The 14,373-nt window shown below is 40.6% G+C and overlaps 1 protein-coding gene across 4 annotated transcripts; it reads left to right on the top strand.

Moving 5' to 3' along the window:
* Nucleotides 1-6,885: 6,885 nt before the first annotated feature.
* Nucleotides 6,886-13,864, top strand: LOC111342110 (uromodulin). Of its 4 annotated transcripts, XM_088747254.1 has the most exons (7): nt 6,998-7,150; nt 8,031-8,370; nt 8,445-8,594; nt 9,737-9,859; nt 10,185-10,322; nt 11,781-12,045; nt 12,414-13,864. In XM_088747254.1, the coding sequence occupies exons 2-7, from the start codon at nt 8,031-8,033 to the stop codon at nt 12,427-12,429; spliced, it is 1,032 nt and encodes a 343-aa protein (XP_088603380.1). In that variant the 5' UTR covers nt 6,998-7,150; the 3' UTR covers nt 12,430-13,864. The 4 variants fall into 4 exon arrangements, with proteins under 4 accessions (XP_088603379.1, XP_088603380.1, XP_088603378.1 ...); XM_088747253.1 differs by having other exon boundaries at nt 6,886-7,150; nt 8,466-8,594; nt 11,781-13,864; XM_088747252.1 differs by having other exon boundaries at nt 11,781-13,864.
* Nucleotides 13,865-14,373: the final 509 nt, after the last annotated feature.

Genomic DNA, 14,373 nt, shown 5'->3' with positions numbered 1-14,373 from the left:
ACGTCTGGGTGCAACAGGTAAAAAAGTGACATTGTCTTAAACTACCATGGATAGTGATAATGTTACGAGTAAGAGTCTGGTGGTCAATTTGGAAGTTTCTGATCTGCAGGGACGTAGTTTTGTTGAACTGTTGGATGTTTTCTCGCGAGTTAAGCTCCCAGTCACCCTTGATAACATTGCAGTTCAAACTGATGTGGAAAGTTGGTTATACCTAAAAGATATCGACTTACCTTGCATTGATGCCGACGTCGAATTGCTCATAGGCAGCGGTGTGCCCAAAGCTCTTCAGCCTCAAGAATTGCAGAGAAGTGAAGATGGCGGCCCATATGCTGTGCGAACGCTGCTAGGATGGACCATCAATAGCCCACTTGGTAGGCCGAGTAAGTCAAGCTGTACTACAAACCGTATTCAGTCTCGTGTTCTCTTGGAGCAGCAGTTCGCACGTTTCTGAGAAATGGAATCTAACGACTCGCAGTTCAGCATCGAGAAAAGATTGTCGCAAGATGATAAGAGAGCCCTTGCCATAATGGAGGAGTCTGCTGAGTTTCGCGATGGTCATTATGAAATTGCACTTCCTTGGAAGGTCTTCCCTCCTGAACTACCTAAAAACAAGATGGTCGCTGAACGTCACCTTGGGTTGCTGAAGAAGAGACTGGTGAGGGATCCGGTACTACACCGTAAGTGTTCTGTATTTATGGATGACTTGTTTAACGAAGGTCATGCACGAAAGATTCCTAAAGATCAGCGTGATGGTTCGCTCACATGGTACTTACCTCATTATCCTGTCACTCATCCGCCAAAACCCAACAAGGTAAGGGTGGTCTTTCACTGTGCGGCAATGTTCCAGAACGTCTCGCTCAATCAACAGATATTGCAAGGACCCGATTTAATCAACTCACTCACCAGAGTTCTGACAAGATTTAGAGAGCAGCCTATAGCCATTTTGAATAAAGGCTGATAGTTTCTAAAGAAACTATTTGGGGCTATATCGGTGGGGGTAACGAAACAATTTGGATATATCAACAAAGTTGAAATGGTAATCGCTCCGACGAAGGGCTAACGCTCGAAACGTCAGCTTTTGTAATCGTTACGGTGGCCAATTTACCATTTCAACTTTGTTGATATATCCAAATTAACATCGAGAAGATGTTTCATCAAGTACAAGTACCAACCGAGGAGAGCAGGTATCTCCGCTTGCTGTGATGGCCGAGTGGTGACACAGATAAAGAACCAGAAGAATTTCAAATGCTAGTTCACCTTTTCGGAGGTGTCTCGTCCCCTAGTTGTGATAATTACGCACTACAGAAAACAGCCCATGACAGTGCAGAACATCTTGACAGAACATTCAAACAGTGAAAAGAAATTTCTATGTTGATGATTGCTTGAAGTCTGTGGAAGATAACCAACAAGCAAGTCTATTGGTCAATCATCTACGTCAGTTGCTAGCTAGAGGAGGTTTTTGCTTAACAAAATTGATTTCAAATGCCTATGATGTCATTCAGTCAGTCCCCATGTCTGAGAGAGCCGGATCCGTCAAAGAGTTTGATCCCAAGAACTTGCCTGTAGAGCGTGCCCTCGGCATTCAGTGGGATGTCCAGTCAGATACATTCCGTTTCAAGATTGTTTAGAAGGACCGATCCCCAACGAGGAGAGGTATTCTCTCTGTCATAAGCTCAATTTATGACCCTCTGAGGTTCATTACACCGTTGATTCTGCCTGCCAAAGCAACTCTCCGTGATCTGTGCCGGAAAGGATTAGACTGGAATGACAAAATTTCACATAAAGATTTACTACGTTGGCAAGATTGGTTGAGGGAACTTCCTAAACTTGAACAGTTCGCCGTTGAACGTTGTTTAAAACCCAAAAGCTTTGGCCGCATGGTGTCTAGCCCACTTCACAATTTCTTAGATGCATAAAGTGAAGGATATGGTGCTGTTTCGTACTTTCGAGTCGTCCGTGATGAAGCTAAAGATGTCCATTATGCCTTTTTGATGGGGAAGTCAAGACAAACGCCCTAGAAGTCAGTTACTATTCCTCGTCTGGAGCTTTCAGCCGCTGTGGTTGCTACTAGATTGAACAGAATGATGCAGCACGTGCTGGATGTTGCCGTGGATGAAAGTTTGTTTTGGACCGACAGCACATGTGTGTTGAGCTATATCGTGAACAAGGAAAAGAAGTTCCAGACGTTCGTTGCGAACAGAATTACAACAATCCATGAAAGATCGCGACCAGACCAGTGGTGCTTTGTTGGCACAGGTTGTAACCCTGCTGACGATGCATCTAGAGGACTTTCCGTTTAGGAGCTTATCCACAAAAACCGCTGGACCAGTGGCCCTTCCTTTCTCTGGGAAGCAGAGGACTGCTGGCCTAAGCAGCCCGACGTTCCTGTGGGAATAAAAGGAGATGATCCCGAGGTAAAGAAAGAAAGGGAACCCTTTTCAGTAGCGTGTACAGTTGAAGCCGACTTCTTGAACCGAACGATGCAGCTCTGTTCCACGTGGTATAGGCTCAAGAAGTTCATGGCGTGGATATTACGCTACCGTTCCAACCTTCTGCGAGAGTGTTGCGGACGAAAGGAAGCCAGAGTTTAAGTACTCATCTCTGCGAAATCCAGTCCCATCACTGTAGAAGACATGCACTCTGCTGAGAGAGAGTCCTGAAGTATGTACAAAGGCAAAGTTTTAGTGAAGAGTTGGCGTGTCTTCAGGATAAAGAATCAGAAGATGTGCGCAAGAAATCAGTCCGAGCCAGCCACGCACGTTCTTTCAAGAAATCAAGCTCATTTAATAAGTTGGATCCGGAGTTGCGCGATGGCCTCCTGTGTGTTGGGGGAAGATTGAGGCACGAACCAATTGAGCAAGAGCGAAGACACCCTATAATACTGTCAAATAATCATCATGTTGTAGATCTGATCGTCAGGCATTACCATTTGCTTTCTGGACATTCTGGTCAAGAATATGTGCTCTCTTTGATCAGAAAGAGTTACTGCATTATCAAAGGAAGAGTCGCTGTGCCGGAGAAGAGTTGTAAATCGTTTTATTAGCTGTAGACGAAGACAGGCTCCATCTGGAGCTCAGAAGATGGCCGATCTTCCTGCTGACAGAGTCACACCTGATAAACCCCCCGTTCAGTTTTGTAGGCGTTGATTGTTTTGGTCCGTTTTAGGTAAAGAGGGCCAGAAGTCAAGTCAAGCGTTATGGAGTCTTGTTTACGTGTTTGGCTACCAGAGCCATTCACTTGGTAGTCGCCCAGAGTATGGACACTGATTCGTTTGTAAACTCATTGCGCCGCTCCATTGCAAGGCAATGTATCCCGGAGGTGATGAGGTCCGATAACGGGTAAAATTTTGTTAGCCGAAACAAGGAACTCCGAGAAGCTATCTCTGAGTGGAATGAAAGTCAAATCCATGAGTTCTTCTTGAAAAAGAATATCAAGTGGCTGTTCAATCCACCATCAGAATCCCATTTTGGTGGCCTATGGGAGCGATGCATGAGAACTGTCAGAAAGATTCTCCTTGCTCTTATAAAGAATCAGCCGCTGGATGATAAAGGGTTAGCTACCCTGATGTGTGAAATAGAGTTGGTTGTTAATGGGCGTCCCATAACGAAATCGTCAGATGACCCATCGGATTCTAAAGCTCTTACGCCGAATCATTTGTTGTTGTTACGGTCAGTCCCGAGTCTTCCTCCTGGTGTGTTCAGGAAAGAGGATGGCTACTCCCGAAGAAGGTGGCGCCAGGTACAATATTTAGCCAATGTATTTTGGCGGAGATGGATCAGAGAGTACTTGCCGCGGCTGCAGAAATGGGCTTATCCATCAAGGAACTTTGCCGTTAATGACATAGTGCTTGTGGTTGACGATAGAGTACCAAGATCTTCATGGCCTCTCGGTCGGACTACCACTGTACGTAAGAACAGCACGGATGAGCACGTAAGGAGTGTAACTGTGAAGACCAGAGCCTGGCTGTATGATCGCCCTGTCGATAAGATTGTTCTCCTGGAGTCAGTGCAGATGTCCGAAGGCATGAAGCATTACTGAACTGAACTATGATATGATTCGAATTTTTTTTTCTCTCGGAGAACTGTTAGATATAACGTTTTGTTTGCGTTAAGTTTCTTTAAAATCTTTGTTTATTACGTCCGATTTTAAGGGCCGGAATGTAAGTTACAAAACGTTCTACAAGTGTTTATTTCGTTTTCTGTGTTTCAGTCCACGCGGGACTGTAAAACTACGTCATTTACATTGTTAATATTATGAGCCATGTGCTCGTACTTGGAGAGGTCAAAATTCGGTTTAGATGTTCGTTTGTTTTTCTCACGAGTGTTTCTTTACGTTTTCCTTCGAGTCCACAAATCTTGTAATTTTTTATGTTTGAGGCGGACGGCCAGGCTCCCGTGAGGACGGTGCAATGCCTGCCGACTACACGTCTGATCCAACCCAAGGTGGGGGTGCAATGCCTACGGGCTGGGTCCACCACAAACTGAGGGTCACCAGACACCAACTTCGCTGGGGAATCGAACCCCGCCTCAAACAAAAATTAACACACACACACAGCAAAAATTGGAGACACACGCTCACACTGATAATTATAGCCCCGAGCCAGCCTCGGGGTGGCGCCTGAAAAAAACAAAATAGTAATAGCCCCTAGCCAGCCAAGGGGTGGCACACATTAAAACAAAGCGTACGTAGTACGATACACAGTACAGGGGACCCCCATGCAGCACACCACTTAAGGAGACCCAGCACAAGGGGCTATGAGACGGACACAACAAGGATGCACTCGCGGGGGAAGGGAACAGTTAGATGGAGAATACAAGTGAGCTATTTACGGCAGAAGCAACAATGCCACGGGCGCACCACTGCCGTGGAAGAAGCGCCGGCGCCTGTCTGACTTGAAGCGTTTGAAGAAGATGGGAAGGTGAAACTTCAGACGAGGCAGAATGTTAGCCATGACCACCACAGCACAGGGGCGGGTGTTGCGGAAGCGGAAGTCGTTCCGGGATTGCCAGCGCAAATCTTGTTAGTATGTTGTCAATAGTATTTTCGTTTCGCTTCGTTTTGTTTCCTTTTTTAGTACAGTCAAACCAGATCTTCGGAATTAATAGTTATTCAATTATTCAAGTCTACAATACTTTCTTAATAAATCAGCAACAGAGAAACCGAACGGGTTTTGGAACACGATCGTCCTTTTCTTCAGTCAAGGAAATCAAGGAACTCCCCTAATGACATTCTACTGGAAGAAAATGGGGTACTGAACAAAGACAAAACTGAGATGGGGAATATTTTTAACTATTGTTTTATTCATATTGCTGATGCAGCAGCAGTGATAAACGAGGAAAACTGTGGTCCGGCTTCCAGAGAAATTATTTAGCTGTCGATCATGACGAGAGGGCCTAATTGCGTTCGACCTTCATGTCATGACTTGGAGACAAATGTGTTTCACCGTTCTGCCCTCTTCTCAACAAGAACATTTTTATAAAGATGTGTTATAACGAAAGATAAAGAGTTTTGATAAAGAGTTTTGTTAATGCTTAAAGGAATGGGTCGTAAATAAGTCACTTTGACTTCATAGCAAATATTTGTTTCTTTTTACATGCATTTGGAGCCACGACTTTTACATAAAATAGTTAAGTTATATATTTTTACACGTTGCCAAGGTACATAGTCTTCTCTGCATAACGAATGCTGAGATATTGTTTCGCTAGATAAAACTAAGAGTTTCGTTGGCATGTCCTTGCATTGAGATAACGATATATCATGTTTTACCTTTCGGGTAAAGCGGGAATTCTGTGTGGATCTCAGCCAAAATTTTTCAAAAGAAGTCTGCAGGTGGCATTAAAAGAAATTTCAAAAACGGCATCGTGTTTCATAGCTGCATTATTTAAGAATGTTGTGGTCTGTAGTAACTTCCTCTTTCAACGCAACTCAAGTTCAAATTACAGTCAATTAGTTTCCAAAGATCTAATTAGCGATCTTGAAAAGCAAAGGAAGACTACGACACTCTCTCAGGTAACGCAGGAAGATTAATATTACCTTCTGGCCCTTTTGTCGGTAAGATAGTAAAAATTTGAACCAAGCGTATGATTTTTAGCATTTTTGAAACCGAACAAAGTACGTACTATTTTGAAAGAATAACTGAATTAATTGGATCAGGGAAAAGGGCTGTTAATGCTTAAAGGAATGGGTCGTAAATAAGTCACTTTGACTTCATAGCAAATATTTGTTTCTTTTTACATGCATTTGGAGCCACGACTTTTACATAAAATAGTCAAGTTATATATTTTTACACGTTGCCAAGGTACATAGTCTTCTCTGCATAAGATATCTAACTGGTGAACTGCGAAAAAACCTTTGAGATATGTCCCAGTTGGGAACTATAGAAGAACGCGCAATGGGACTGTGTTTTATTTTTTATTTTTTTAGCCGTTCCCTACAAATAAAGGAATGGATAGAAAATAATCAATATTACTTCATATTTTGATGTCTTTTATAGACGGCGACCTTTCCCTCAAGTAAAATAATTATATATTTTTTAAACATTGCCATGGTACACTGATATTCTTTCTTGAGTAAGATATCTAGTTGGGGAAATACGTAAAAACCATTTAGGTAAGTCCTAATTTAGAACTGTAGACAAACGTGCAAGGAAATTGATTTAGCAGCCATGTCCTTACGGCCCGTGTCATATCTAACACACGCCTCTTCCCATTAGCTTTACGTTTGTCAAATGCGTGCCATAGGGCGCGTCATGCGTGGGTGCCACATGTCATACTGCTGGAAACAAAGCGAAACAATTAGTGCATCTGCAGTAATCGTGTTCCGCCGTTTTTCTGTTGACGGCCACATATGAACATCACTGTACCTAAAAAATCTCCTTGCATTGTGATAACGGTATATCATGTTTTATCTTTCGGGTAAGGCGGGAATTCTGTGTGGATCTCAGCCAAAATTTTTCAAAAGAAGTCTGCAGGTGGCATTAAAAGAAATTTCAAAAACGGCATCGTGTTTCATAGCTGCATTATATAAGAATGTTGTGGTCTGTAGCAACTTCCTCTTTCAACGCAACTCAAGTTCAAATTACAGTCAATTAGTTTCCAAAGATCTAATTAGCGATCTTGAAAAGCAAAGGAAGACTACGACACTCTCTCAGGTAACGCAGGAAGATTAATATTACCTTCTGGCCCTTTTGTCGGTAAGATAGTAAAAATTTGAACCAAGCGTATGATTTTTAGCATTTTCGAAACCGAACAAAGTACGTACTATTTTGAAAGAATAACTGAATTAATTGGATCAGGGAAAAGGGCTGTTAATGCTTAAAGGAATGGGTCGTAAATAAGTCACTTTGACTTCATAGCAAATATTTGTTTCTTTTTACGTGCATTTGGAGCCACGACTTTTACATAAAATAGTTAAGTTATATATTTTTACACGTTGCCAAGGTACATAGTCTTCTCTGCATAAGATATCTAACTGGTGAACTGCGAAAAAACCTTTGAGATATGTCCCAGTTGGGAACTATAGAAGAACGCGCAATGGGACTGTGTTTTATTTTTTATTTTTTCAGCCGTTCCCTACAAATAAAGGAATGGATAGAAAATAATCAATATTACTTCATATTTTGATGTCTTTTATAGACGGCGACCTTTCCCTCAAGTAAAATAATTATATATTTTTTAAACATTGCCATGGTACACTGATATTCTTTCTTGAGTAAGATATCTAGTTGGGGAAATACGTAAAAACCATTTAGGTAAGTCCTAATTTAGAATTGTAGACAAACGTGCAAGGAAATTGATTTAGCAGCCATGTCCTTACGGCCCGTGTCATATCTAACACACGCCTCTTCCCATTAGCTTTACATTTGTCAAATGCGTGCCATAGGGCGCGTCATGCGTGGGTGCCACATGTTATACTGCTTGAAACAAAGCGAAACAATAAGTGCATCTGCAGTAATCGTGTTCCGCCGTTTTTCTGTTGACGGCCACATATGAACATCACTGTACCTAAAAAATTTTAATATTTCATTTCAGATGAGATTGACAACGATGGTGATCCAAGAGTTTTCTCATTTACTAGTTCTCTTCTTTCTGTTGGCGCTGTTTCGTTCAGTAATTACTCAATACAACAGTGATCCACGTGAAGTCTCTATCTTTGGGATGATGCTACAAAAGCACATCTTCAAAACAATTACTGGAGCCGCATTCGGTGATGTATGTTTACGGGAATGTTATCGTGACATCAGATGCCAAAGCCTTAACTATGTGTTTACCCAGGACAAGTGTGAGCTAAGTAACCGCACCAAGGAAGCCAGACCTGCAGACTTCATACCCAACTCTGAGAGATATTATTTCAGACGAGACATGGGAAGAGGTGAGGACTGAGGTAAAATGATACGGCTACCTTCCTAAAGGGAAAAATACAGCGGTTCTTTACTTACTTTCTAGCTATTCTCGGTGCCATTCTAGAGCTGCCTGCAGACTCGTGTAAGGAAATCAAGGCGAGTGGAGGTGGACAAGCGGTCAGCGGTAAATACTGGTTGAATTTCATCGAACCTGGCAAACCTGTCTTGGTTCACTGTGACATGAAGAACGAAGGTAGGGTAATACAATAAAGCAGGACTGCTATGTAGGATCGTAAGGGTGACCGTCAAGGTGAGAGCTGACCTGAAAAACACTGTAAGTTACCATTTCAAGAAAATTTTGAATTCACTGAAATTTCTTGAATTTTTTCCATTTATTTATTTATTTTTTTCATATCTATCTTCAGCACTTCTATGTTCGAGGTAACTAGTCCCGAAGTAACAAAAAACTGCTGTTTCAGCCCTTAGAAAGTTGACATTAGGCAGGGTATCCAAACTGATCATACATCTTACAAGAAAAAACAGCAAACTAAAATAAAATATGTCGATTTGAAATCTAATCCACGTGTAGCCGCACTCTTCCCCTTCCCCATCCCAAGGATAAACAGAAAGGAGGAGACGTCTACGAAAAGCTGAAACAAATCGTGTTCTGTGACGTTACTCTAATCTATGGAAAATTACCTCGATAATATTGAAAAGTAACCTAGGTATACAACAACATTATTGAAGTGAAATAATTTTCCGTCATCTCGGGTAATTTTGCTTTTGAGTATTCGCGTTTAAATCCGTATACTTTGCTTTTAGGATATAGAAAAAGATTATGAGTGACTTTGGTAAAGAAGTGAGAAAAGGATGATGTCCTAGATTTCAAGGTTCACACAATCAATCAGCCAATCAGAATTCACAAAAGCATTAGACGAAAAGACGGGCAATAGAAAGTCATTATTTATTTTCTTGCAAAAGAGTGACGTCACAGAACACGATTTCTGTCAGGTTTTTGAGGAAGTTCCTCCCTCCCTTCCGTTTCTCCTTGGGGGGGGGTACGATTTCTGTCCGGTTTTCAAAGACATTCCCTCCCTTCCGTTTCTCCTCGGGGGGGAGAGGGTACGGCTGCACGTAGGTCAGATTTAAAATGTAGAGAGATGTTTGACTCTTCTAGAGTAGCTTTCTCCTGAGTCTTCCTTATTTTATAATTTGAAATCTCAGGGAACTACCGTAAGATATGCAATAAGAAGATGAAAAAAATATTCATGTTAATAATTCAAAATTAGACTAAATAAGAAATTTGAAGACAAAAGCAAACATTTCCAAAAGACAGTGCTTCAGGATCAATGTATATTTTAGCTCTAAATGAGTTTTTTTTTAATTCTTCTACAGATGCTGACGAATGCAATGCCTCCATTCGTGTTTGTGATGAGAACGCCGATTGCAAAAACACTTTGGGATCGTATCGTTGTTCTTGCAAAGTCGGTTTTTCTGGAGATGGACATAATTGCAAAGGTAGAAAGAGGTTTCATCATCGAACTTAAATCGTTCACAGAACGATTTAAGTTCGATGATAAACTTAAATCGTTCACAGAACGATGATGAACTTAAATCGTTCACAGAACGATTGCGGTGTGAGTGAACTTAAATCGTTCACTCACACCGCAAATGCTCAATTACAAATAAAATTTGGTCTTTCGTCAAGCAAATTTGGACATCCCCGCGCCAATTTATCCTTTATCGGATTCAGAGCCAAAAACAATTCCGGTACGTCTTTTACTGTTTTTTTTAATTGCTCATTTACCATCTGCATCAACCTGCCAATTTAAAATCTCTTCAGATATTGATGAATGTGCCAGCGGTGTACACGACTGCCACGATTCAGCCTCATGTACCAATATCGCGGGATCATTCAACTGCTCATGTAACCATCCGTACGTCGGAGAAGGAAGATCTTGCAATATTCCGAGCCCATCAGGTAAATGGCTCAGGTCTTCAAAATATATATCTTGTATCTTAACTCTTCGTGTAGAGCCCTACAGCTGTTACTGTGACTATTCTTTCAGGCAGGAGTTCGCTGTCGGGTAAATGTAAACAATTACGCAGAAGGTAATCAAGCAATTAGCACAAAATAGAAACTTCCTTCACTCGAAGATTTAGCTGTCGGTGACAGTGAAGTGAGATGAAGCAAATCCTGCGTTCTGATATGGGCTACCCTGAAGAGATATCTTAACTTGATCCCAGAGGATACAAACTTCAGCAACGTCAAAACAAAGAAAGCTTTGACAAGTTTTCATGAATTTAAATGGTGCAATTCTTTCATGTAATCTTCTCGCCATGAAATAAATCCGCTTTTGACCAGTCCGGGTCATAAACAGTTTATACCATTTCCTGTGATATGATTGGTCTACACAAAGCCAAAACAAACAAATATAGCTGAGAGAAGATTGGAATGATACATCTTTTTTTTCTAGCTTTTTCGTGGCTGCCAAGATGTAATGCAAAGGGACGGCACTGGAAAATGATTCAAAATTTTTAAGAGAGATACTATTGACTTATTTATTCATGTATTACTGTATTACAAATCTAATTTTTGACAAAGATGTCATCCTTGTTCTCGTATCTCGCTATGTGTTGCACGTTCGTGTATTTTGCTCGCAGTGTTTTGTTATGACCTTTGCAATACCGTTTCCAGTTTCCGTTTCCGGTTTCCGTTTCCGGTTTTCCGTTTCCGCTATTTATTGCACGTTCGTGTATTTTGCGCGCAGTGTTTTGTTATGACCTCTGCGATACCGTTTCCGGTGAGATGTCTTAAAGACATGACCGATCAAATGACGTGTTTCTCATCTGCAATTTTCACTTCAATGTTAAAGGAAATTTGGTCGTGATAGAAGTAATTGCACATGAATTTCAGGAAAACACTTCTACTAGCTTTAGCCGGCGGTTGTTTGTTTGCTTGATCTGAAGGACGTCCTCCATTTTTTTTCTCACAAGGGTAGTCTTCTTCACGATGAGATGTTCACAGAAAAAGATCGTTTGAGGTCGAAATAATTTTTTGTTGATTTGAAGTTTTTCAGACTCGATAGTGTATTTGTTTGCATTCGAGCAGACCCTTTTGTGATGAGCTTTCCTCAGAGTTCTGGTCGATATTATTTTAAATTGCACCGAAAGTTCATTTTTTAATAGGCCTTGTTGCACTGTCTGCAACATTAATTTTTTCGACTTTGTCATCAGCGAGACAAGGAGATTCGTTATGTCAAAGAAAAAAATTTCTGGGGGTCAGTGGCACTTTAAAGAGCCTTCGCACTTCTCGCTAAGAGTAGGGAACATTGCTTCAAGCTGAACTGAGCCCGCTTGTCTAAATAAATGAATCCCATTTGAAGGTTCGTTTCGCTTTTTTGAATTTCTTCAATCATGTCTTCTTTGTCTATTTTAGAATGCCAGAACTATCAAAGTCTGAGAGGGGTAGACAGAAGGATCAATTACACCAATCAGGACACGATTTGCGATTATGGACTTGAGGGTTGGTACCGTTTTGAAGGAGCAGCAGGCACAAGAATGCCTACTTCATGTCCGCCTAAACACAGATGTAACTCTTATGCACCCGGTTGGGTAAATGGCACGCATCCCGCAGAGGCTGATGGTCAGGTCATCAGGACGGTTTGCTTCCACTGGTTGTCAGACTGCTGCAACTGGTCAAGGTATATCAAAGTGAGAAACTGCGGCGGTTACTATGTTTACTACATAAATGGTACACCTTGGTGTTCCCTCCGTTATTGCACCACAGACTAAACAGAGACTGGTTCAGAAAAATTATCGGTTTTTTCCTAAGAGTGTTCTCGTTAAAATGCTTACAGTCTACTGTATTAGTGCTTTAGTCCTTATCCCAGGCAGAAAGCGAGGTTTGATGGTTATACTTGGGCCTTCCTTTGTATGAGAAAAAATGTTCTCTCACTGTTTGTAGAAGTGTTTCAGAAAGTTGGAAACGTAAGTGATGAAGAAGTTGGTCTGAGTGAGATATTCGAAATTAAAAGATAAATTATAGGCATTTTTATCTCTTTCGTTTCAGAATTCCAGAGGGGTGAAAGAGGGTCTTACCAGGGTTAACCGTTAGACGTAAAACTGCCAATAAATTCAGCTGTTGGGCCTAACAATTGAAAAATTTTAACTGTTACTCAAAAACAAATTAACCGTAAAAAAATTTTTTTGGTGGCCATAATGAAAGACGTGAACCGCTTGCCGTAAATTGGCCACAATTGTAACCGTTAACCGTAGAAGCATCACCCTATTGGGACCCTCATTAAACGATGCTCTTGAGGTTCTTGGAGCCTTATTATGATTTTAAAGGGGTGACATTCGCATTGAAAAGTTAAAACGGTGGAATATCAGAAGGTAGACAGATACAAGCATGACTTAATGTTAAGAACAAAATTGTCTTTAAAGACGTTGTGATAGTCCATTCTAATGCTAAGCTACTTAACCACAAAATGTACCGAGAAATTTTGGTCAGTTAGCTAGAGAAACACCCAAAATAAGTTTAGGTTAAGTTTACTTAAGTGCAAACCATATTTCGCTTTTTAAAGGTGCTAAGGACTATTCTAGTCTTTCTGGTTATATTAAGAGTATTGAGAATTTGACTTCGACATTCATTTCTTAACCCGCAAATCACATAAGATTTCACATTTAGGCGATCAACCACCCCACCACGTGATCTCACTTATGATTCTCTCTCGATTTCTAACATATTAACTCGTTTCATTAATGCCAGTCCTACATTTTTTAGTATAGATAATATATTATCATGTTATTGCTCTAAATTATTATGCGTGTGAGCGACTGTTTCTTTGTATATACTTTCATTCAATATCTTTAACTTCATAGTAGAGTTATTTCGTTAGTGTATTCATAAAATATTTATTCCCTGCAAAGGGAGCCGTAAATAAAGTGTGCAGTCGGGTATCTATTAAGCAAAAACAGTAAAACTCGGGCTTAGTTAATAGTATTCAGTATTATGGAATGTTTCTGTAACAAAGGGTTTTTCAAATAACAGGCACCGTTTATTACTGTTCCTGATTTACTAAAAAACAGTTAAAAATATATAATAGAAAGCGTCTGATAGAACTTCCTTTCTAGGTCACTTTAAAAAAGTAAAACGGGACTAACCTAACCTCATTATTTTGGTTCAAAACAAATGATAAGATTGATTTAAATATTTAAGAATTATCTCCGGTAGGAATAGAAAATTTTAGGAAATGAACAATTTTATCCCCCCTTCAAATTCTGCATGCAGTTAGGGACTCAGAGGGATGCATAAAAATGCCCTTTATAAAGGTTGCATCACTCTTGTTGCCATGGCATCTTGGCTGCTTGTTCGCGGCTTGGGAGCTGATTTTCATACAGAAACATCGCTGAGAAAGGGTAAAATGTTTATTTCTCTGTCTCAATTTCCATATAATATTTCAAACTGGTACCACTACCATATATATATATATATCTTATTAAACGTTTTGCTGTGTAGTATCGCCGAGTATTTTTACGAGTTGTGCGTTATTTTGACGAGCCTGTAGGGTGAGTCAAAATTCAAGCATATAGATCGGTTTTCCTCTCTTTTAACGATTCAGCGAGGGACTCAATCCGGGGTAGCTTTGACGGCTAATTTTTCCGATTTTGACTGCTGATGGTTAAATTTTTGGTCTGATGGTAATCGGAAAAAAAAATTTTGGATGAGTTTTCCATCATTTGATGTAAATTTCTATAGACCTGACTCCTTAAGCTGGATTTGTCGAGGCGGTTTTCTACAGCTCTTGTCTCCATTTTGCAATAATTGAGAACGGATCTCTATGCTTTCTCTGAGTTTTTGTCACCCATCCTGATAACATGGCCAAAACTGCGAAGTCGACTCTATTTAGGGTCTGTTCACATTAAGGTTGGGGACACCAGGTAAGTGAGGTAACCCGCCTTGCTGTGGTCCAAAAATAGCCCGCGTTAACACTTAATCTTACAACCCTGGGATACTGGGGTGAGGTTGT

The sequence above is a fragment of the Stylophora pistillata genome, chromosome 2 (assembly GCF_964205215.1).
Source record: "Stylophora pistillata chromosome 2, jaStyPist1.2, whole genome shotgun sequence".
Lineage (NCBI taxonomy): Eukaryota > Metazoa > Cnidaria > Anthozoa > Scleractinia > Pocilloporidae > Stylophora > Stylophora pistillata.
This window is presented reverse-complemented; position numbering and strand designations above follow the sequence as displayed.

Bases quoted from the DNA above. Each gene is read 5' to 3' on its own strand.
- LOC111342110 (XM_088747253.1), top strand. From the start codon at position 6,899: ATGTTTTATCTTTCGGGTAAGGCGGGAATTCTGTGTGGATCTCAGCCA. The intron at 7,151-8,030 runs GTAACGCAGGAA...ATTTCATTTCAG, and splicing joins AGACTACGACACTCTCTCAG to ATGAGATTGACAACGATGGT. The intron at 8,595-9,736 runs GTAGGGTAATAC...ATTCTTCTACAG, and splicing joins CTGTGACATGAAGAACGAAG to ATGCTGACGAATGCAATGCC.